This window comes from Thunnus maccoyii, chromosome 7 (assembly GCF_910596095.1).
Source record: "Thunnus maccoyii chromosome 7, fThuMac1.1, whole genome shotgun sequence".
Lineage (NCBI taxonomy): Eukaryota > Metazoa > Chordata > Actinopteri > Scombriformes > Scombridae > Thunnus > Thunnus maccoyii.
In genome coordinates this window covers 23940074-23965528 of record NC_056539.1, presented here as the reverse complement: position 1 = coordinate 23965528, position 25455 = coordinate 23940074, and the positions used below count along the sequence as shown (strand labels likewise).

The following is a 25455-nucleotide window of genomic DNA, read 5'->3' as shown; positions in this document are numbered from 1 at the left end:
ACACACACACACACACAGACGTGAAGCAATGATCAAAGTAGGAAAATGTGTCCAGTGGTTGAGGTGGTGTAAAATGAAGAAATATCTCGTGTTTCTGTTCTATCAGTTATCTAAAATAACAGCATAAATGTAAGGATTTGGTAGAAAAGTGAGCAAAAAAGCTTTTAAGCCTTGTTCTCTTTTACGAGTCCCTAGATAACATGAATAAATAGCATATCAGATAACAAAACACAGAACATAGTAACTGTCTCGTAACACAACAGCTGACTGACACTCACTCGAGCTCCAGTCAGCTGCTCGAAGCGGAGAAAGTATGAGTGGTTTGCATTTGTTGTGATAATTATGTACATGTATGAGAAATTTCTGGGGCTACTGCACGGGCCAGGAACAGTTTTCTAACTATTCACTAAGTTATTTTCATACAAATATTAAAAAAACGATGATTATCAAACAAATGAAAGAATCGGCTGCACCTGTAAACCTGCATCCACCGATGAAGGGTGCTGAAAGAAGTGACCCTCGGCTGAACCTAACTGCTGACCCCTGCTTATATGTTTGTTCCTAAAGAACTCTGTTGGGTCTTTTATTTTTTATGTTATGGAGTGTGAATACTGGGAAGTCACATACAAAACACTTTTATGTATCGAAATCTGCTTTGAGACCTGAGAGTGAAACAAGATCAGCTGCTCTTAAAGTCCATAAAGTTTAACGTCCCAGATCACCATTTACCACTTTGAGGAAAGCTTAAACCAGGACTTCTAAGCCTTTAACAGTGCAGTGTTAGTTGAAGATAAAATAATAATTCCCTTGCTACTTACAATCCCCCCCTTAACAAATTTGAGCAGATCCCCCACAGTTCGTAGTAAGTCTAAGTCTTCATGAGAAAGTTGGGCCTATCTTGCCCCACAAAGATTTTACACCTCCTCATACACCCCCCCCCCCCCCCCCTCCATTCTTCTCTTCTCCTCTCCCATCATTCCCCCTCATTGTCATGGTAATGAGCTCCATCGTGCGTAACCAAAATGGTCAAGTTAATTGATGAAAAAGAGATCAGCAAGAGGCGAGAGAAGAGGGGGTTTGCATACATCAGACGTGAAGGATTTTCATTCACCGAAGCCTCGAGGAATACATTATGGCACTTGAAGACACTTGAAGAAGACTGCGGCTCTCGTGTAAGGTGCTCGGCGATTGCTCGGCATGACTCAACATCTACAAGTATCAGTTCATGTCCGCTTGCACAATCAAGAAACTGCACCCTTAAACACGCACAAGTGTAGCTTCACATCAGTCACAGTGAAGAGGGGCTGTGCATTTTTATTTGTGTTGCACCTGCAGGTCTGAGACTGGTGTTGCCGAGTAATAAACAGTATTTGAGTTGGGCCGAGACACGATATTTTAATCCTAGAACTATAAACTGCTTAGTGACTGTTTTTAAAGGGTAACACTGTCTGTACTCTGTATTTTTATTATTGTCATTATAGGGATGCACGGATCTGACTTTTTCAGACCCGATACTAATACCTGGGCTTTGGGTATCAGTTGATACCGAGTACCGATCCGATACCAGTGTTTAATCAATAAGCCGTAAGCCTCACTGTGTGGAAGAGACTGGGATCATTCTTTTATGTGTTAATTGTTAAGATCCAGCTATTTGAGTCAGTATTGGACCGATATCGGTGTCGGTACGTCTCTAATTGTCAATAAATCCCAGAATGAAAGCACTAAAACCAACAATAGGTTAGTCCATCCCTCAATACTTTCTGACTTTCATACTGTTTTTGTGGCTCTCAGCCCCAAGCCCATTCATTCCTACTGAACACATAAATCTTTTAATTCCGGTCACAAATGTGTCATAAAGTAAACAGCAGTAAACGTGTACACTTGTTGTGGACTATTTTCAGCCACGGATTTGGTGCATTAACAAGTATTTCTTGCAACAAGACAGTGTATGTGGGATAGATTCAAAATAAACGACAAATAAAACACAATGTTCGGTGTAACGTTGTGGCTCATTGATGGGTTTTTAAATCTTTTCCTTCCTTCCTTCCAGCCTTCTAACATAACATGGTATTATATTCATTTGGCAGATACTTTTGTCCACAGTGATTTGCATTGTTCCCCTATAAACATCAGGAGCAATTTGGAGTTGAGCATCTAGTTTAAGGACACTTGTAGACAGGAGGAGCTTGGGATTGAACCTGCAACCCTACGATTGATGTCAAACCCGCTCTACCGCCTGAGCTACACTGACCCACATGAACCCTGAAAAATGTATTTACCAGAAAACATCATTCTTCAGGAAACCGTCAGTGGCACCAACAGCTTTTGCTGTGAACTACACAGTGCAGGTCAAATAAAGCGAGGGAACGCAGGATATTGTAGTTGCCCTCCGAGCCTTCACTTCCGAGCGCTTTATTCATCAGTCCTCACTTGAAGAAATAATCTGAACGGGTTGTAGCTCTTCAGGAAATGTTTGCCACAGCACAACAGGACTGTTGCTGAGAGAGTTGTGGGTATTTCTCCAACAATGAGTCACTCCCTTGAAAGCTACTACAAAGCCGTGAAAGCTACGACACTACATCAGAAAACTGACTCTCAAAGATAAGGGAAGAATTCAAAGTGATGTAACAAAGATGCACCTTGTAGAGAGCAGGTCTTGGAAAAAAAATGTTGTTTTTCGAAGTGTCAGAGTTAGAAAACTCGACAGTGGGATAAACTGTTACACAAGCAACAACATGTCATCAGATACACACTACTTCATGTCAGGTAATGACGGTGGAGTCATTTAATATGCTAAACATTTAAAACACTGCTGTTTATAAAGTTGTGGCATATCGCTCAAAGCACTGTGTGCTCGTATTCGCTTTTTCAAATATTCAAGACTTCTTACTGACTGTTAATAGTTATCGGATATCATTTGCAAAACCATCTGAGGGCTGTAACAGTCTATCGTTGGCTGACGAGCTGTATTTGCATACAGCCGACAGACTAGCCCGCTAGCGGTGGTGGACAGGTGCTGTTGGGGAGACTGTGTGTTTCTAGGCTTAGACAAGCAGCTCACCTTTCTGTGGCGAGGGTAGGGTTTCAACAAAAGGCGCCTGCCAACTAGAGAGAGTAATGGTCACGTTTTGAATAGAGTAGACCCCTGCCAATAATCAACACAATACCACCTGCAGAAAGCCCACCCCCCCATTTCTAAAAGGCATTCAGCTATTGTATAACATTACCAAACCATATTCTTTGTTAAGAAATGGAGATTATAGGATTGAATGTGGATAAGATATAAAATGACTTATACTGTTTTAAGTTATATTCTGATTATACCTTTTATTTCAGTCTGCTTTAAATCAAATGATCTGCTGTTGTTTTAGGGTGATGTAACTTGCCTCAATACAGCTGCAATGCATACAGAGACATATTTTCAAAATGATTTTATACTAATTTTTTTTTAAAAGTTATATTACAATGACAGAAATGTCATCTAGTTTCTATTTTTTCATTCATCTGTAGTGGTATCTAGCCATGCAGTTAAAGTCTTTATCTGCTGAAGTTTTGAGTTATAAGCCTGATACAACTTTAATTTGAAAAACTCAGCTCCAACATGACTCTCCAGAAACAATATCCTGGTTCGTCAGAGTAATTCACAACAGCTTTCATTGGAAATGTCCCATCATGTTTTTCTTTTGTGTTGTCAACTGACCCTTTTGAACACAGAATCTTGGACATTTGTCTCACAGGATGCAAATGTCACCCTAACCTTTTAATTATTTGTTCAGCACATCCCTTGCTGTATTTAGGCCAGGTGCAGGATAAAGGAGATCAATGAAGGAAAAATGGAAATAGTTCAAACAGGGTCAGAGGGTCTAAGGACAGAGGATGTTTTGTTACTGTACAGATTGTAAAACGCCATGATGCAAATTTGTGACTTATCATATTGGACTATACAAATAAAATTGACTTGATTTGACGTCAAACACTAGATTAAAGCTCCCAAAAGTTTATTGGACCGAGAAAATGTTTTTGTTGCATCCTACCGGGATAAACATTCAGCATGCAGATACCCTCATTTTTTTCTTACACTGTGGGAGGAAAAAAAAAAAGCCCAGTGAAAGACTTAAGCTGATGTCAGCAGTGATGCCTCAGCGGCAGAGCTTGCTGGTTGTTTTCTGTCAGGTCTTGCATGGATGAGCTGACACGTCATCAACCTGTCTGAGACGCCTGCTGCTGGCTGCTAAGGAGACCTTCCAAAAAAACAACCACTCTGTTTTCTCTCCCTGACCGCTGGGAGTCGAGCCCTCAGTCTGCACGTATATATCTCTGCTTTGCATGCTCGCTGTGCAGGTAGTCAGTGAGTTAGTGTGTGTGTATGTGTGTGTGTGTGGTTTTGGGTGACCCTTCTTTGGCATTCCAGCCATTCCCCTGGTACCTGAGAATTGGTCTGTTCTCCTCCGACAGGGTATTTTTAGGTCCTGGGAAGCAGCTGTCTCTGCACAGGCAGCTGGGCCGTCTGTCGACAGAAAAATGTGTCTCAAGAAAGGACACAGTCATTTTGTCATAATACTGCCTCAGTCTGGCACTTTGCTGGATCACTGAGACTTAAATTAAGCCAGGTGTAGGTTTGTGCTGTTGCGGCCGTGAAGGGTGTGAGGTGATGTAGTCTCTGTTAAATCTGCTTAGCTGCAAGGTAGGGGACTCTTCAACAACAACCTGGCGCTGTGGTTTTGTCACGTTCTATTAAAACTGAGTCATTTTGGCCCTGAGGTTTGTGTGCTCGACAGATGAGCAGCAAAGGTGAGATAAGTTCCGGTGGAGAGCTGCAGCAGAGCTCAGAGCTCCATGTGCAAAATATTCAGCAGAATGTCAACAAGAAGCTGCCTCTCTTGGGTTTTGTCCCTCCAAATGTCATCACAGTCATTGTCTAAACCAAAAGTCACAAAATGCCAAATACTCTAAAGGTCAGAAGAGAAGAATAATTGGTGCTTCGGTTTCTCTGATGTCTGCCAAACCAACATTTAGACAGTGATGAGTGCCTGTTAATGTTTTGTATGTGATACCAAACCAACCATGCATTTTGACATAACAATGACAGCCCACACAAACATTGAAAACCTTTATATGAAACCACTTAAATCAAAGTGTGTTCTGTCTCTTACAGGGACAGGTGCTGACAACCAGTACCTATCAGTACAGAGATAACAGTACTGAACAAAACGGGTACTTTTGTTAATAATAAGCAAATAATACTGATTTCTATTATCTGTTACTGGACCTGCAAATTGTTTCCAACTCTAAAAAGAATTTTCACTCTGCCCTGTTTGTTTGGGTTAACTTCCTTTATGTGACTGACAGTGTCAAATACCGGAGTGTCTTTTAAAGGAATATCAGTGCACAAACGTAGCCAGCTGACATCACTCTATAACTTCATCCTGCTGGTTCGCTGTTTTTCGTTTGGGTGCTAACAGACGGTATGTGTGCGTGTGTTTTATTTGTACCTTGGCAGGGGGAGAAGAATGCCGGCTTTGACGTGCTCTACCACAACATGAAGCATGGCCAGCTGGCAACCAAGGAGCTAGCCGAGTTTGTCCGTGAGAGGTAAGGTTTGTGTGTATTTGTGAATATCTGTGTGGGAGGTGACGCTAGTGATGGGACGGGTGGAGAGATTCTGCCAAGGTTGGGTAAAATGCTCAGAGATTATAAATGAACTGCTTTGGATTTCATCTCGGCCTGCATCTAACAAGGTGTTCATGATTTATGCACCAGATTGCAGAGACAACACTTAAACAAGTCTCTATCAAATTGCTTCAGTCGTCTCTTTCAGCTCTGACCTTTGACCCCTGTCCTCACTACTGTGTTACTTTTGAGGTGCACTGTCTCTCAAACATGTACAAGCCTGAATAGGTGGATTATCCCTGAGCTTTCAGCAGTACAGATGTTTATCTTTTTCCCTGTGTGTCAACTTCTTGGTTTAGATACTCAATAATCAGTTCCATTATCTCAAATGATCTTTCACTAAACTCGTCCTTCAGACAGAAATTCTCCAAACATAGCTTAGCAATCATAAGAAGGCACGCAGACCTGTCACACTTTGGCTTTTTCCACATGTTAAAGTGGTGCGCATAGAGTGATACTCAGCATTTAAAGAGGAAATTTCCAACCTCTGAGTTCAGAGCGCTCCATGTCAAACATTTAACATGGCTGACCGTGAGAAACTCGTATTCTGGCAAAATATCCAAGGATAAATGACGGAGAGGTTGTCACACATAATATTTTACATCAATTTAGTCAGTGAATTACACATAATAGCCTACCAAGCACCATTATTATCATGTCACGTTTCTGATAGCCGATAGACTAAATAAACAGTCTTTGTCATGAGAGTTTTATTCATTTAACACCATTCCAAACTACTGTGGACGCTGCCGTATTGAGTGATTTCAGAGTATCTGCTTCTCATTGAAGTTGGGGTGCAAGAATTGGCCCGAGTTTCCTCAGTCAGAGCTGAGACTTTGAGAGCCATTTCATCATACTTTTTCAAGTAGGAGGTTGGACATTTTCAAGTTTGAAATTGTCTGGAGCAGAGTTTCAATCTTCATCCTAAAAGCCTTTTCTCTTGAAACAATATGAGTGAAAAAATACAGTTTGAAAATATGAACAGTGAAGCATAAATCTAACCTCTGTCTTGCTTGTCCAAGTAAGCGAAGAATGAACGATATTACATCTTACCTTTCTCCTTCGCTAGCGCTACACTGCATTACAAGGAAAATGCTGCTCCTTTTATTTCCATGTCTTCTACATGGATCAACTTGATATCATGTATGTAGCCATAAAGTTTATATTTAAGACCAACTTTAAAATGAGTCAACTGGAAACGTTATGTCAGTCAGAGACAGCGTTTTCAACCAACTCATTGAGCCAACGTTAGCCAAATTAGCTAGGTAGCTACAGCTAGTAAATAGATAACTAATAGTAGGCCTAAATAGATAGAAATGAAAAACCTGCTTTTGTCTGCGTCTGTCTGAAACCAAGGATCCATTGTTTTGAAAATTACTAGGAATTTTGCCGGTAAATCTGCCTCCATTATCATTGTAAATTGCATATATGCTGTGTGAGAACTGAAAGCTTAAGGCGTAGCGACAGGCATCGAGGGGGGCGGTAAATTACCCAATTAAAAGTGTCTTCTCAAAGTGGGTAGTTTGTTATATTGAATACTTTATCTACTAATTACTGATTAGCAGTGAGTAAATTGAGGGGAGTAATGAGGTTCCCACAGGAGTTTGTGCTCTCACAGCTGGAAGTTAGCACACACAGCGCTCTGTCGGACCAGCGATATAATCCTGACATTGATTCAGAGGGCCTGTGCACATTCCTCGCAGGGGGAAATTCACTTATCTGCTCGGACAGCAGCAGACAACAAATCAGCAGTCAGGAAATGAAATAGGGGCTCTGTGGGTAAAATAGTGTGTGATCCCTCAGGACCAGGAGGAGGCAATTGTGTTGATAAATTTCCTCCGTCTTTCACTGTCCCCGCTTCCCTGAGAGGTCATTCTGATATAAGAGACCGTATCAAACACACAAAGTACAGGAACAACTCGTAAACCACACTCTCAAGGTTTTCAGTTATTGTCTGTTATGTTCACCACCATCGCTATGGTAGTTAATTGAATAAAAACATACTGCTTCATCTCTGTTAGTGAGGTCTAATGAGAGAAGATGTGCAGACTGTAAAACCCTTTTGATTTTGGATCAAATATGAATAAAATTTACTCAACTTGATCTGACTTCAATCTGACCAGTGACATCAGCCTTTTAACTTTGCTGAAACAAGTAGTCAGTTTATCAATTAGTTGGTAAATATTATCATGCTTAAAGAATATTTAGATAATAATAGTAATAAATAAATAATAGTATATTTAATAATTAATGAATTACTTTATAAAGTTAAAATCCCAAACTGGTTCCAGCTTCACAAATGTGACAATTTGCTGCTTTTGAGTTGAATAACTTTGTATATAAAGGGAGTGAGAGGCAACATTTCCATCTCGAGTTAAAATCACAAAATTTAGAGTCAAAATCAAAAAGTTGTCAAAGATTTGATTGGGATAGAAATTTTTGGCATTTTTACCTGACAAAGACTGAATGAAGATTGAAAAATTGTCCTTGCAAATAAATTATATAGCACTAAATTCATAAAGTCATTATGCAAGTAGCACTTTTAATCCAGATCTTTATCAGGTCTAAATGACAAAAAATGGAACTAATAATGTCTTAATAACTTTTTGATTGGAAGTGTGCAGGCATTACTTTTTTCATTGATACTTTTGATATTTTTGACAAATTAAAAATTTTAAGACTTTGAGGTCAGGGTGAAGTTTTGTTTGACATATTTTTGGCTAAATAGTTAGTTAACCTTAATTTATTCAGGGAAGTTTCACTGAGAGGCAGCCTCTCCTTTTGCAGGAGCGCCCTGATCACATTCACACAGTTACACACGTTCACACCTGGAAGTTCCAGCATAAGCTCGCTTCTCTAACCTGAAGGCCACTATTACCACATTTGTATGAATAAATGAATACAAAACTGTTGAAAATATAAGAAAGTTAAAACAAAACGTAGAAGAAATCTATGAAAATAAATATAAATTAACAATGAAAATAACTTCCAGCCATTGTTTGCTCTACTTTTGACCCAGTTTGAGCACAAACACAGATCAGCAGTATGTTTGTCTGTGTGTTTATGACTCTCGGTCCTCCTCGGTTGCAAGTTATTCTGTTCCCCCCCTCAGGATATTTGGATCAATGTTCCTTCCTGCTTTCTCTTCAGGGTCTACAGATGGTTATTAAAGTTTCATGCCCAGCCTTGTGAAACAAGTCCATTTATCATTTAAATGTGGCTTATTGCAACATTTACCCAACACTGATGAAAATAAATCTTTACCTCACTGGCTGTGGAGGTGAATGCCCAGTGTTCAGGCCAAAGTAAGCTCTAGATAGAGAACATAACGTATGAGGCCATTAGCAGTGGCAATTGGGTTGTGAGGAAGTACTATTGGAGTACATTATATTCACCAGTCCAAAGGCTATTTAGAATAATTTCCTTTTGAAAGAATGCACGAAACATTACTCTTCCTGTCGTGTTACTGGCAGTTCAGACTTTAGTAGAGAAACAAGAAAAAAGAGTCGTACATCTTCTGTCCTCCTGCACACACACACACACACATATATAAAGTATATGGTAGTATAGTAGAAAGTACATAGGTTTGAAATTTATTTATGCATTATTTTCAGGTTTTAGGCTGCCCTAAATTAGAGTCATGTTTGTGTCTTTTGTTTTTCCAGGGCCGCCATTGAGGAGACTTACTCCAAATCAATGAGCAAACTGTCTAAGATGGCGAGCAATGGAAGTCCACAGGGGTGAGTAGCATCATATAAACACGGGACAGTACAGAAACTTCAACAACCCCTCCTCATTCCTCTCAGCTCCTTACGGTATAATTTAAACTGTTGGAAAGTGTTTATTACTGCAGTTATAGATGTCATCGTCATACGGCTTCATATGAGATATGGATGAGTACCATCTGCATCACCAAATGTTCAGTTACTATATAGGAAATGCCTCTTTTAGTCTATACAGTATGATGTAATAAATGTGTCTTCTGTTATAGATGTATCATGTTTTTAAATTAGCATGTACAGTTAATATGTACCTACTGTAGGAATACAAAAAGAAGGTAGTAAAGACTTCATTTTAAAACAAGAAATACTACTAAATAGTTAATTTGTTCCTGTTAGTGATGGCAGAACAAGCATGGACGAACACAGCTGGCTGGAATCTTTAATGGAAATTCAATTATTTTTCTTTTATTTAATTTATTTTATTTTAATGTAATCCATTTTTTAAATTTAGTTTTTATTTTTATTTTATGTTTGAGTTATGGGGGCCAAACATCTTTACAATTGAATCCACAAGTCAACAAAGCACAAATGTTTAAACATGTTTTAAATGTTTAGCCCAATAATTTAAACCATTTGTTGGAAGCGGTCTGTATTACCTTACAGCTATTAACATTTTGTACACAGTTCCTTCTAATCAGGGATTTTCTGGAACGTTATGGAATATCTTGAGTTATAAATTATTTGAGAAGGTCAGAATGAGTCTCTTTATAGGAACAAGATTTCTTTATTTAGTTCAAACACCAATAAACTCTGGAACAGTTGAAAACATTCACCTCACTTATAAAACACAACTTTTAACTCTATAAAATAGCTTTTACCTATAAACTTTTACTATAGTTAGACCTCATATACAGAATTTGAATTTTATTGGTGTTTGATTAGTCTTTTTTTTATCCTTTCTGTTATGTTTTTAATGTTTAATGTGTAATATTGTGCTTTGTGAAGCACATTGTATTGCATCTTTTTGTATGAAATGTGCTTTATAAATAGTTTTTATTATTATTATTGTTATTGTAAGTCAGTACATTTAACTGTATATATTTCAGCTGTTTACCTACATTGTAAAACTGTGTGTCGCTCATACCAGACTGTTTAAACTTATAGCTTTTGTAAACCATTTTCCACTTTCATCTCTCAGGACGTTTGCTCCCATGTGGGACGTGTTCAGGGTGTCTTCAGACAAACTGGCCCTCTGCCATCTTGAGCTGATGAGGAAGATGAATGACCTCATCCGAGACATCAACAAGTACGGAGACGAGCAGGTCAAAATTCACCGCAAGGTACGTATGACAAGACATGCGGCAGATTATTGTGTCTGTGTGCGTCTCAGTGTAGATACGTATATATATTTTCTGCATCGAGCCTCTGTCATCCTGATCTAATTATCTCACAGAAAATCCAGTTACTGTCTTCTCCCCTCATGGTAATTGCTGCATTTGCCCTAAAGTATCAAGTACAATGATGATCTGTACTGTATGTCCATGTGCCCGTGTGTGTGTGTATGTGTGTGTCACCCAGACAAAGGAGGAGATGGCGGGGACAGTGGAGGCGGTGCAGGCACTGCAGGTTCAGAGTGGTCACCTTCAGAAGTCCAAAGAGGGTTACCACACCAAGTGTTTGGAGCTGGACCGGCTCAGGAAGGAGGGAGCTCCGCAGAAAGAACTGGAGAAAGTTAGCCTCTACTTTTTCTATTTTCAAGATTTTTTTTATAGGATAGTTTTTGTTTTTTTTACAGAACTGAAGAACAGATGCTTTGTCACATGAAATAAAATGAATTTGGGTGGCGTTCACTCAAATTGGGGAAAAAAGCAAACTCTTTTCTCACTTACTTCAAGTGGTATCTAACCATGTGGTTAGTTTGTTTTTTTATTGGTTCTGCTTTTAAGTTTTCTGCTTTCACCCCAATACAGTGGAGGTGAATGTAATTTTGTTTGTGAGGCTCACAGCATTGAAAAATTACACTTAAAAAATTCAACAGTATCATTTTTCTCCAAACAATGTCACGGTTCCTCTGGATAGTCAACAAACTTAACTGTGAACAGCTTTCATTGGAACTACTTTCTGCTGAATACGTAGCCTGTTTGAAAACTTTTGACGGCATTTTTGTTTTATTTATTTGGTATTTTTGTGTAAACTGAAACTTAAAAAAAAAACACTGCTGATTTTAGAAGAGCTACGAATCATTGTTGAGCCAGATAAATCCTTTATTTACATTACAACCTACATAATGTTGGCCCCAGGTGTACGTGAGCCAAGCTGCATTTTTTTGCTGGTTTTAATTTGACTTTGGGTGACTATGAAATTGCACGTCACATCCTGAGAAAAACCTAGTGATTTAGATTTGTATTGATAAAGTGACAGTGTTGAGTTTTAAAACAAATACTTTCTCCTTTTATATATTTATGTCACAAGGTTGTAAAATTCTGTCATAAATCAAAAGCAGAACATATAATTGAGCTAAAAGGGAATAATTGAAGTAAATTTCTATTTAAAGTATATTAGACTGATGGATGTGTTGTGTGGATATGATATAAGCTCAGGCACATCGTGTTATTATTGTATACTTTGCAACCCAAAATGCATCATACACTGGTTTCTCCTGGTAATAATTGGCTTGGTAATAATTGAAAACAACATTTTCTAACTGCTCTGCTCTTAGACATCCACTCTGTGAACTAACTGTTGCTCCTGTTTTCAAGGTACAAGGTGAATAGTGAATGGAGTAATTGTTATTACGGGGTAGAAATCATTCCCATTCACTAACGGAGCTATTCATTTTTATTTCAGGTTTGTGAATGAGTGTCAGTATCTAAAGGCCGTTATTTTCCTTTTCCTTCTCTTTTTCACTAGGCGGAGCTGAAGTCCAAGAAAGCAGCTGAGTCATTTGCGTTGTGCATCGAGAAGTACAACCGTGTGGGAGGAGAGTTTGAGCAAAAGATGAGCGAGTCTGCTCAGGTCAGCTCTGACTCCAGCTGGGCCGAGGGCCATTTTATTACTTTTATCTGCCTCTCCCACTTTCTGATGTGGTGTTCTCTGTATTTTTTTTTTTTTTTTGTCTTTCTCTCCCTGACTCACTCTATCTGTAACCTCTCAACATCTTACTCTCTCATTTATTATCCTACATCATACCTTCCCCAAAAATGAAAACCTCAACCTTTGACTCCTAAACACCCACCCGCTCACGCACACACACACACACACACACACACACACACACATCCTGCATCCCGCTCATTACCTTTAATCACGGCCTCCACACTTCCATGGTTACTGCTGCTGTTTCCATGGAAATCTTCAACAAACCCCAATGAGTGCATCTGTATTTTACATTTGAAATGATGACTGGAATCCTTGTGACCAATTATCTCTTGTAATAGCTCCGAGGGGGGAAAGTCTGGTCGTAATTATGCGCGGCTCTGCGGTACCTGGAAGGAAAGCGTGTGTCAAAAGATTTAAGAAGAGCTGAAGGAAGAACCAAATAGCAGATCAATAAATAAAAGATTAAGGTGTCTTTTTTTTTTTTTTAACCCACATAAAATTAGAGAAGATCACAAGAAATTCTCAAACAGCCTGTTTCAGGAAGAAAGGTTTCCACGTACAGATATTTCCAGATGTAAAACTTTGCAGTAAAACCTGGAGCAGCGGGACTGGGCAGGTGGGAATGAAGTGTTCCTCGGAGGGCTGACAGAGGTTGCAAAGAGAGCAGAGAGTGTTTTATGTTCTCTCTCCCTGCAGATTTTGCCAAGTTAATTGGAGAAAAGAATCTGGCGAAACTTAGCTCACTTGTCTAACAAAAAGCCAATGCCACTATATCAAGACAATTTGCCTGAACCAGACAGCGACAAATTAGCTGGCTGAATAAAGAGCAGGATCAAACTTAAATGCTAAATCCTTTCAAATTATCACTGCTTTAACGACCTGGCAAGCCGGTGCCTCCTCTACTGGCTGACTGCCTCTTTGTAGCTGCTCTTGAATCCTCAGATCTGCTTTAGAGGCTATTTTCGCTTTATTGCATTTATGTGGAGTTTTAAGTTTCTGTTTTATTGGATTCTGGTTGATTCTCTGGATCCTAAAACTGATATTTGCATGCAGATGCAGTAAACTGAGGAGAAAACACATACAGCACCAACAAAAAATCACACAAAACTAGACTATCCGATCTTTATAGACAGCTTAATTTCAACAGACATATCCCATATATCACCAGGCCTAACATCATATTCAGATAATTAGAAACAAACAAGACATAAAAAAGGAATACAATATCCTAATTCTGATAAACAAATCAATTGCATTATTATGTAGGAAACTGGAGAGCCCTTCAGCATAATTACAGGATAAGTTGCATTTCTTTGCTGCCTAGTAGAAACCTTCCAAAATGTATTATTTCAGCAGCAAAATATGAAGCAGCAGCTGTGTTTTTTTTGTTCAGTGGGTTTTGAAAGGATTTGATTAGTACAGAAGGTCAGAAAGATGTCAGCCCACAGAGAAAGATAAATGAACCACCAGAGTTTTTAATTTTTTACACGGTAACGCAGTCTGTTTTGTTCACCGTGGCGTGTGTGTGTGTGTGTGTGTGCATGTTCGTGTGTGCAGAAGTTTCAGGAAATCGAGGAGAACCACCTGCGGCAGATGAAACAGCTGATCAAAGGTTACTCCCACTCCATAGAAGATACCCACGTTCAAGTTGGACAGGTATGTTGGAGCCGAAAGTAAATCTTGCTTTGATGACTCACTTTGCATTAGGAGGGAAGATAATTTATCCTAACAAAACAAGAGTTTTTTTCTTCCAATGTTCTGTTGTTTTCATCTTTTTATAACATAAGGTGTGTTTTCCATTTGATTTGTCAGTTGTTGTGCATATTGTGTTTAAGTTTTATTTGATGAACTTTATTGTTCCTGATTAAAGTATCAAGATTATTAATGGAGTCACCCTCTGCACATACACAGGACCTTGATATAGAACTGATCAAGTGTCTTGAACCATTATAACACTTTAAGCTGTCTTTGTTTAGTGTGATTACTTGGCACAACAATAGCACCTTGGTCACATGATCAAGTTACTACTTGTTTATGATCCTGTGTATGTGTAATGTGTTCTCAGGTCTCTCTTGCAAAAGAGATCTTGATCTCAGTGAGACTTCCTGAATAAATAAAGCTTAACTTACTAACTTTTGCATGATTGATGATGTTTGGTAACAGAGAAGTGCCTCCTGCCCACTGCTTGCAGATATTTGAAATTCAAGTGAAATGGTTTAAAAGTTTTTACCATGTCTGATCATTATCAGGGGGATTTCAATTTAAAAGTTACCATAAGCATCCACCAGGGCTCCAGCGTATACTGAGGTTAATGGATGTTATGTGCAACTCATCACCTCATGAGTGGCACTATAATTAATGACGTAACAGTACACCACAGGTCAAAACAAGTTATTTGTCATATTCAAAGATAAATGTGTCATCACATCCTTTTAGACTCAACTACAACTCTGGAAAAAATATAAAACATAATATTTTACAATAAAAAGTTATCACTTTAGAGTTTTAATAACACAAAGAATCATTTTCATGGCACCTTTCTGATATTAAATGCTTTAATTTTTTTTATAGGACCCATTAATCATTCTGTTCTGCTCTGCTGCAGGTGCACGAGGAATTCAAGCAGAATGTGGAAAACATCGGCATCGATAACCTCATCCAGAAGTTTGCAGAGCTGAAGGGCACCGGCAAAGACAGGCCAGGTACAGCGAACTCACCGGGATGAAATTTGGTGTCTTTCCAGAGGAAGAGAAATAAAAAAAGAATAAACACACAACTTCAGCAGCTTACATAACAATTAAAATATGAAAACACCGACACTGTAAACAGCATTGTGGAGGCGGTATAATTCATAGTGACAAAAGTAGTGTGTGTGTTTGTGTGTTTTGGATGTTTCTTACTTTTCTCAAATTGCCTGTTGTCTGCAGCTCTGGTTGGATTTGAAGAGTACATGACAGCTTTGGCACCTGAAGCTGGGAAGAAGAGTCGCACAAAAGCCTTCAGGATTCCCGGCCTGGGCAAGAGGGACAAGGAGCCAGACTCTACGTGAGTATACACACACACACACACACACACACACACATTTACATTCATCTCCTTAAGACTTATCCTAACCTTAACCATGACCACCACATGCCTAACCCTTACCCTAACCTTAACATAACCCTAAACTAACCTAACCTAACCCTAACTAACCCCTCCCCATAAGGGAGGCAAGTCCTCACAACCCTCTTTGCTACTGGCTTCAGTCTGTGTTATTATTGAATAATGAAAACAAATCAATTCCTGTATGTTTTTTTATTTTTTGCAGAGATTCAGCTGTGACTGAAGCACCGGTGAGTGTTTTTACATTATTCACACCCAACATTCTTCATTATTCACACCCAACCACTGCAGCTCGAAAAACCATTGACTCAATATTCAGTCCTGTCTGACTCCTAAAGCCCCAGTTATCCCTGCTGACGACTGTGATTAGGAGCACTTCTCTACTATGAGAAGTGTGTGTGTGTGTGTTTGGGGAATCATGTGTGAGTGTGTGTGTTTGTTTGTGCATTGACAGAAGGTGAGTGGAAGTTATGAGTGTGTGATAATGACGTGACTGAGGGTGTGGAGTTTCCCAGGTTATTCTGGTACTTCTAAGAAGAGGTTTCTGAGATAATCCAGCTGTCAGAGTGGAAGTGCGTAACTGCACGGGAGTGTGTGTGTGTATGTGTTTGTGCCTGCCTGTGTGTAAGTTGGTGTGAGAGAGAGAGAGAGAGAGAGTGTGTGTGCTTCTGTGTGAAAGGGCTTTGGATGCTGCCAGAAAACTATCTAACGAGAAAGCAAACAGAGCTACTGGTTTATACTTTCAAAGGCATTAAGGTTCTCGCTGTTTGCCAGAACCTTCATACTGGTGGAGGTCACTTTAAAACACGTTGCATAAAACAGACATTAAAACAGTCAGTTTGCCTTCCAGAAAGAGAGTTATAATAGTAGCTATTAACAGTAACAAAGTCTGTAAATGTTGCATCAATACTGAGTTTTATTTTATATTTATAAAATGTCACGGTGAACTAATTACAACAATGTTCCTCCAAAATATATCCGGTTGTGTTGAGGAGACCTTTGAGTGTACTTGGACTCTACTCAAGCCAGAGGTGTGAAATTTCACAACAAGTGAGATGTTACTTACTTGCACATCCAGTAGATACAAGACAACATTGTCATCCTATTAAGAGTCTTGTTTGTAGCTGCCTGATGAATGTAGAGCAAGTCTCCATCTGTCCCTGAGAAAAATATCTGTCTGGTAGTTAACTGTCTTTCTGCTTTGTGCTGCAGCTGCTGCCTGCAGCTTGATTTTTTTTTATTTGATTTATTTAGTTTTCTTAAATATCTATTTATTTATTAGTCTTTAACTGTAGATGGACAAATACTTACTATATAAGGACACATGGATATTTTATTGATTTAAGAGTCCCAGTCAGTATGAGCTTTCAAGACACTAGGCAGCAGCAACAACAACCAAGGTGATCACATGACAAATCGTAATGCACAGATCCACCAAATTAAGTTAAAAAATAGAACTTTTCAAAGAAATGCCCTATTATGAAGGATACAGGCGTCCTGTTATGCTGGAATCATGTTTAATGAGAACAGTGAGGCTGAACCAAACATAAAAAATGAGGTAAAAGTGGTTTAATAGAGTTTCAGAGTTGGTGATAATTCTCTGTTGCTTTGTCACTAAGCGTGTGACAATCATGCAACATCTATTAGCATAAAATCAGTCCGTGCAGAAATAAGAAAAAGATCATTTATTTCAGCATTAAATCTAAACATGGGTAACTGTAGTGAAGCAACTGCAGCAGTCGCACTAATCTTATTAATGTGACTTTTATAGTCTGATCACACCATGATGTATTAACTACACCGGTCGGAGTAGTAAATCACAGTTTCTTTCACTTAGATTTGTGGAGGCAGAACACGTGGCGTTCAGGAAAAAAAAAAATCTCAATGGCAGCAGTAATACTTCTCATTTCAACCTGACTTATTGAGATCTGATTACAGGAATCATATCCAATGAAATATCATCTTTGTGTGTCCACACATGGGCTAAAAATATCTGCTGCTGAGCTGGTTGGATCATGTCTGTCCTTTCTCATGTCTTGTTTTGAAGGGTTTGTAGATAAAGTATGTGAGAAAAACACAGCTGATATGAAGAAGTGCTTTCAATTAAATATTGAAAGCACACTTGTAGCTTTAGCCCACACCTTAGTTTGAGCTGTAGGTAATAACAATGTTAATGTACAACAGTTGTTGTAGCTACTCACTGACTCACACTCATGCCAAAGAGTGTTTAACATTCGTAGGATCCATTTATTCACACACACTCCAATAGAAAGCACTCAGTGGTGCATGCAGGCTGTGAGCACTTCTGTGTGTCGAAAATGTGGCTGAAGTGCCATTTGTTTCCATCTTGCTGACCCAGCTGTTGTCTGCCTCCCTCTCTTTTTCGTGCGTGTGTGTGTGTGTGTGTGTGTGTGTGTGTGTGTGTGTATGCATGCATATGTTCCCATTCATATAGAATTCACCCCTGGAAGTAGACGATGAAGGATTTGTCATCCGAGCTGACAGCACCCAGAATGATATCCTTTCTCTGCTCACACATGCTCAGCCTGGACACGTCACCATGCATTGATATTACAACTCTAACTTTTCATTCTTTGATTATATTCATTTATGATATTTTTTAAAGGTGAGTTAAGTTGCTGTAAACAGGTGTTTTGTTTGCCATGTCAAAGGAAAAAGGAAAAGAATGAAAAGGTTAAAGGAAAAACTGGGAGATAAGTGTTTAAAGGTGCAGTTACATTATGTTTCCGTTCAACAACATTTCCCAGCACTCGAACGACTGCAGAGTAATAACTTCTCTGCGTACATAATCAGTGCAGCAGTGTTTTTATTGGCCCAACGAGCGTATCTGCCTGGTAAAAAGGTGAATAAAGGTGATCTGTGAATCCGTTGGAAGCTGGCTGAAGATCGAACCAAAACAGGAAACGCACACTTGAATTTGTCCATTGGATGCACTTCAATAGAAGTAGATAGATTCTCCAAGTCTCTGAGATTCTACCGGAGGGAATTTTACATCATTTTTCCAAAAGATCTTCCTTCTGTCGGTGTTTTGATGATGGTCGTGAGGAGCACTGTTGATCCACAGTCTCCCAGTCTGTTCAGCTGAGTTGAGATCTGGTGACAAATTGTCCAGTAGCTGATTAGGTACAAGAGCGCTAGACAGAAGCTTTTGTTTGTTTTTTAATTAAAGTAAGAAATTACTGGAAGTAGGCAACTGCGTAAGAAAAACAGTAAACAACAAGAAAGGAGTGCAACAATCAATAAAGTGCTGACATTTTCTTAAATATCAAGTACGTCTTTAGACTATAAAACATCAGCAAATGTCCATCGTTGGTGGCGTAAATGTCTTACAAATGCTAACTCAGCCTGACAAATATTCAATTATATTAAACCTCTCTCCACATTTCTGAACATTTGGTATTTTTACTTTATTAATAATTAAAACAGTCTGGTCTGGATCTGGTTAATTGCCTTCTGATTGACTAATTGATTAAATGAGTATCTGAGCGAACACAAACATGTGAAGCGCACCGTCTACTGAATGAAAACAGGTCGGAGTTAGAGGCTCGGCACAACTCAAAAAAACAACAGCTGGAGCCTTCTCTAAATTGATTGCATCACTTCGTCTGGTGGACTCAAACACAGATTCCTAAAGATCACACAAACTTGAGTCTCTCACACGGCAGAGACAGTTTGTACCTAATTAAACCTCATGAGGTTGAATAAGACTCAAAGGCCTTTAACTGAGGTGAAAACGTTTCAAATGAAGTCTAATCAGAAGGTCAGAGGTGAGGGGCGAGGCTTATCCAATTTGTTAACACAAACGGCTCCATTCATGGCCTCATTAACTGGATAGCCAGCCAATTATTTAGATCTCCATCCTATTAGTTAACACAAACGACTAAATGCATCCTCTTCATTAAATACAGGCGAGGTAAAGTCATGCCGAGCTGCGTACACAAGCATCGGGTAGGAATGAATTGTCCAACCTAATACTCCCAAGTCCTGACTTTCAACTTTGATCCATTTATCAGTGGTAACACTCTCAGCCCTGACAGCTTCAAGATAACAGCTCTTCCTGCCTTTGTCACCATTAACATCATGGCCCTCCGCCTGCTCAAACACACAACATGCAACATGACACAACACGGCCACATGCAGAAGAGAGTGAAGACAAGAGGAAGAGGCAGTGACTTTAGTCGGGGGTGGGTGAAAATAGTGGCAGGAAGTGGCAAACTCACTTCCAGCACACTCTGCGGTGCCACTTGCGCCTGTTTGTGTTTTGCATGTGTGTCTGTGTTTGTGCCTCGTTGCACTTTGCGCTCTTTTCCTGCATCCTTTCTCTGTTGTTACGATTTACTCAATCTCACAGAGAATCTAATTCCTTTCCTCACAGCCTTTTGTCCAAATAGAATTACTCACCGTTGAGCAGGGGCAATAAAATCTGAGCCTGCTCTCGTGTGTTTTTTGTTATTTTGATTTATTTTAAGATTATTTGGGGGGCATTTTTGCCTTTTATTAGACAGTCGATACTGACAAAGCAGACAGGAAACAAGGGGAGAAAGGGGGTATGACATGGTACAAAGGTCACCTGCCAGATTTCCCATTTATTTTTATTTTTGAAGTGTATCCTCTCTTCATTTGTCTCTTTCAAGCTGCCTTTTTACATTCTCTTTTCTCGATGTGAGCTCACCAAACAACATCAAAAGCTCGTTCTCCTTGACCCTCCTTTCCCTCTGAACGCTGCTCTGAGGAGAAAGAGAACAACTTCTACTCCAGCGACTCGGACTTTGATGACGAGGAACCCAAGAAGTTCCACATCCAGATCAGACCCGTGGCGAGCAGCAACCGCAGCAACTCTGCAGCCACAGAGAAGGAGCTGAAAGCTACTGTGGGGGCCCTCACCCTGCCGCCCAACAGAGGGGCCCGGCAACAGGTTGGTTGTTATTTCTGTTTCAAATTATATCTTAAATGCTTTAAATAACATGTCTAAAGGAGAAAGTGTTCACCAGTTTTCATGGGATTTGTTGACAATAAGAAAAATGTATTCTTTAAATGAGTCACATCTGTCCTCCTCTTGATTTTCAGGTGGTGATCAAGCGACATCTCTCCAGTAAGTTCAGTCAAATCTGTTTTGAATGTTTGTGTCTGTTTTCTGAGTAGTCAGTGCTCCTGTTGGTCCTGTACCATAAAGAAAAGGGATATTTTATCAAAAGAAAAATGGGGTGACACAGTTTGTTTACTGTATCTTCGACTACAGACTTCTGTTTTGTGTCATCAGGAAACTCAAGTACCGCAGGAGGTCGCTCAGAAGAGGGCGAGGGTGCCTCCCACAGGGGTGAGTCTTATTGTCTGTCTTATCTATCTTTATCTAGAGCTAGATCTTTATCTATCTATTTATCTAGCTAGCAAGCTTTCCTTTTCGAAACACTTTCACATATTTTTGTGTAGAGCTGAAACAATTAGTGGATTAATCGATGAGAATCAGTTGAACATTCATCACCAATTTTTTTGAAAATCAGCCCGTCAAACATGAAGATATGATGCTTTTCTTTGTGATATATAATGTAAATTAAATTATCTTTGTGTTTTAGACTGTTTGTCAGATAAATTTGAATATGTCACCTTAGGCTTTTGAAAACTGTAATGGCTGTTTTTCACTATTTTTTTTAACATTCAATAGATCAAATGATGAATCGAGAAAATAATCAGTAGATTAAAATAATTTTGTATTTCGTACTAATCTGAACTACAATAAAAAATAAATCATCCAGTGTTTAAGTCTGTCATATTTTGCATTTATACTGTGCTTGTAAAGGGGGTTTCAAATTACTGTCCGCTGGTATCTGATAAGAATGAAAACCGTTGCTCACACGTGAACACGCAACCGCATTTGAAGCATCAGTAAAGCAATCATGTGTTTGTGCAGTGTGTCTCCACCTCCAGCCTGCTTGGCCCCCCGTGTTTCCTTCTAGACAGCAAATCTCTTCATTGGCTGACCTTGCATGAACAGCCACCCTCCATTAGTCACACCCGGCCCTCTGCTCGTGCTTCAAAACATGTTTTATCACTGACAGGTTCGCTGGCTGCCAGCAGGTCAGGCTGGAGTGGGAGGCTACAAGCTGTTTCTCTCCAGCAACGGGGAATCTCTCTCTCTTTCTCTCTCTCTTTTAAATCCAGTAGGGTTAGGATTAATGATGAGCTTCTGATTAAAATGGTTGCTCTGCAGTGACAGCAAAGGTGGCTGGAGTTTAGCGAGACCTGGCTAATTGCTGGTATTTTTTACTGAGGAGATAATGGTGGATCGGTTTTCCCTCGTGTCGTCTTATCGTACCCCATCCCGGCCTGCCTTCAGTGCTCTGATGAAGAACATCATGCTGCTGATTAGTCCTGATTAGGGAACATCCTCTGCAGTGAGTCACTCTGTGTGTGTGTGTGTGTGTGTGTTTGTGTGTTTTCTTTCCTTTCAGATGGAGAGCAGGAGGGCCTACGCAGGTCCACCTCCAGTCCTGATCACAGCAGGTGAGATGGCTCTGCCCTTCATACCCATCTATCTGTCTGGGCGCGGTCCAGAGAGAGAGAGAGAGAGAGACATATTTGGAGGTTAAATTGCGTCACCAGTGGCCTTTTCAGTAGTTTGGTGCTTCAGGTTTCTTTTTTACAGTCTTTTCAATGTCACTGTCCTTGTTTTATTTTTGCCCATCTGCTATTCTTACCTTCCTCACCTTGTTTGTCTCGCCTATTTTTCATTTCCTCTGTAGCTCAGACAGCTCTAACACTGTCAGGATTTTTTACTTTTTTTTGTTGTTTTTAAAGAAAAGCAACCAAATGACAATCTAGGGGACCACGGTCAATGTATCCGTTATATGATCAAAAGTATCTGGACACTTTAGATCCGACCTCATTACTCGAGACCCTGAAGATTCTCCACTGACAAGAAATGTATTGTTCATGATGAACCTCCATTGACTTGCTAGTAAACAAGCTAAACAGTATGTGGACACCCATATGTGTTTTCTGAACATTACATTAAAAAACCATGAGCATTAATCTGCTGCTATAACCTCCACTCTTCTGGCACTACTGACCACAAGATTTCGGAGCCTGGCTGAAGGGATTTGCATGTGCACGGCAGCATCGGTTGAAACAGGAAAGCACCTTCCCCAAACTGTTACTAAAAAGTTAGAAGCTAACTGTTGTCTAAAATGACATATGATACTCCCTTAATTGGAGCTAAACCAAGAAGAATAAACCAAAGAGTTATTTTACCAATTTTCAGAGAAACTGATATGTGTGTCATTATTACAGGCCTCTGTTTCCACATATAAACACAAACCTCTCGAAGACTTTCTTATTTTAATTCATATATTCATGTAAATTGACAAAAAAGCCACAGTAATATAAAATAAAATAATATAGAACCTCATGATTCAAATACAGAAGAGAGAACTGATCCTACAGGAGCACCAGATCTTCATATATGTACTGGACGATATGGTCAAAATCAAATATCACAATATTTTTGATCAAATACCTCGATATCAATATTGCGACAATATTGTAGGTATGACTATTGGTGAATTCACAAAATATTTAAACAATGAGATTTTTGATAAATAATCATCAGTAATGTGGATATAATGAATAAGTGGCTAGAACAGTCAGAAAATTACATCACTTTACTGTAATGCAGCCTTTAAAACCAGGAAAAGACAACTTATGCCACATCAGGATATTACGATATCCAAAATCTAAGATGATATCTAGTCTCATATTGTGATATCGATATAATATTGATATATTTCCCAGCCCTACTACCTATACATAAAATTGTATCTTTCCAGAAATGTACAGGAGGTCTTGATCTCTGTCGTATCATCTTGCTCTCTTTCTAGTTTTTGTCCTCCATCCTTCAAATTCCCCCCTGTCGTCTTCTTCTACCACGTCCACACTTCTGTAGTTTCTCTCCTTCCCTTTATTATTCCTTCTCCTCATCACTCCCCTTCCTCTCTCTGATTTTTGTCTCATTCCCTCCCTGCTCTCCACCAGGTTGAGTTCAACAGCATCAGGATCAGACAGTCTGTTTGGACCACCGCTGGAATCGGCCTTTAAGTCCAAAAGCTTTGATGGTCGGGAACAATTCAGAGAGCAGAGCACTTTTGGTGCCTCTGAGTGTAAGAGTGATTGTCACGTTAAAAGTATTTTGTAAATTTATTTTAAGTTTGAATTTCTGTGGGTATCCATATTGATATCCTTTCATTTGCTGCACTGTATTGATATCCCGTAATGTGTTTTAATGTGTGTGTCAGATGCTGCCTTCTCGTCTGACTCCTCCTCTCCGGAGAACGTTGAAGACTCTGGCCTGGACTCACCTTCCCATCAGCCCCTTGGGCCCTCCCCTGAGCTGGTGGGCTGGGCAGCTTGGCCTCCTGTTTCCCAGAGTAAAGAACAGACCCAAACCCTTGGGCGACCTGTAGACCCTTTCCTCTCTGCCTTCCGTGACCCCTCCCCTGGTCGCAGTCCTCACCCGCAGGACGACTCTGCGAACGTCTGGTCTGCCGCCCCATCACGTCCCTCTCGCGTCCCCCCAGATATGGACACCTCATCCATGCAGTTCCCTGCTTTCTCCCAGTCCCTCCCACCACCTGAAATGGAGTCGTCAGTGTGGAACTGCAAACACATCCCCCCGGAGGACCCCTTCCTCGCTGCTTTTGAGAGGACAGTCACCCAGGACACCTTAAACCTGTCTGATGCCTGGGCGCGCCCACCGCCTCGCCCGACCCAGGAGGGCAGGGGGCTGGAGGTGCGAGGGGACCCGTTCTCCGTCACCCTGGCTGACACCAAGACTCTCCCAACCCCCTCTTCCTCCTCCTCGTCCTCTTCCTCATCCAATCGTAAAGACAGAGACAGGAAACGAGACCGGAGCCTCCCACCTCCTGTTTCCTCTGATGACCCGTTTGCGATCACGATGATCGGCAGCCCAACACACCAGTCGGCGCTGGCTGCAGCAGCTGGAATAATCCCTCCACACAGCAACAGCAGCAGCAGCGGTGGTGGTGGTGGTGGCGCCGCCAACAGCAATAGGCTGGGACTTGATGCCAGTTCAGGCTCTTTACCCCAATCCCAGCCGAAGAAGGAGCTGATGCACTGGAACTCTGTTCACAACCCATTTAGTGAGGGCGTCTCTGGACCGCTGAGCAGCTCCAAAACACAGGAAGGAGGAGGAAAAGGAGAGGGAGGAGGAGAGAGGAGAAAACATCGATCATCAGAAAGTGAGCCACGCAGGAACGCCCCTCCCCTCACGAGGCATTCTGGCCCGCAAGAGGATCTGTGTTTTTCCACAGACAAAGACCAAGACTGCCTGGATCTCAACACTCAGCTGCCGTGTAGTATCAGCTCTCACAAGGGTATGAATCTGCTTTTGTTTTGTTTTTGTTTACTTGGGTCGTTTAGGTTTTTATTGATTTCAAAGAAACGGTTGGTACATGGCAGCACTTTACATAACTTCATGGACACAGTTGTAGACGTTACATTAATGAACAAATAAGATCCACTTGCAAAAGTGAGAGACCCAGACGACAATAAAAGCAAAGAAAACCTGTCACATTCACTGGAGTTTCTTGAAATCTAAATGGGCACTGACTTGATTTTTGTAAAGGTCATATGAGGAAATCACATCGTCTAAACTACCTTTTAATATCCTGAGCATAGATTCAAAGGATCTCTACCATTTCATTTACCCAATCCTTAAAATTTGGTGCTGTTTTCCAATACCTTAAAATAATTATGGAGGCCTTAATCATACTGATCTGGAGGCTTTAATGGAGGCTTTAATCATACTAATAAAGATAAATCATCA

At 40.1% G+C, this 25455-nt stretch overlaps 1 protein-coding gene across 2 annotated transcripts in view; it reads left to right on the top strand.

Annotated features, from left to right (window-relative positions):
- The window catches only part of fcho1 (FCH and mu domain containing endocytic adaptor 1), a 63078-nt gene that overhangs the window by 25378 nt on the left and 12245 nt on the right, over positions 1 to 25455 (top strand). For both annotated transcript variants that reach the window (XM_042417621.1, XM_042417622.1), the window contains exons 3-18: positions 5501 to 5592; positions 9336 to 9410; positions 10591 to 10732; positions 10971 to 11123; positions 12303 to 12407; positions 14049 to 14147; positions 15097 to 15193; positions 15419 to 15536; positions 15802 to 15826; positions 18052 to 18112; positions 20339 to 20532; positions 20685 to 20709; positions 20878 to 20934; positions 22067 to 22118; positions 23646 to 23770; positions 23906 to 25003. In XM_042417621.1, coding sequence (XP_042273555.1) covers positions 5501 to 5592; positions 9336 to 9410; positions 10591 to 10732; positions 10971 to 11123; positions 12303 to 12407; positions 14049 to 14147; positions 15097 to 15193; positions 15419 to 15536; positions 15802 to 15826; positions 18052 to 18112; positions 20339 to 20532; positions 20685 to 20709; positions 20878 to 20934; positions 22067 to 22118; positions 23646 to 23770; positions 23906 to 25003 — 2518 coding nt within the window. The remainder of the gene's footprint in view (positions 1 to 5500; positions 5593 to 9335; positions 9411 to 10590; positions 10733 to 10970; positions 11124 to 12302; positions 12408 to 14048; positions 14148 to 15096; positions 15194 to 15418; positions 15537 to 15801; positions 15827 to 18051; positions 18113 to 20338; positions 20533 to 20684; positions 20710 to 20877; positions 20935 to 22066; positions 22119 to 23645; positions 23771 to 23905; positions 25004 to 25455) is intronic.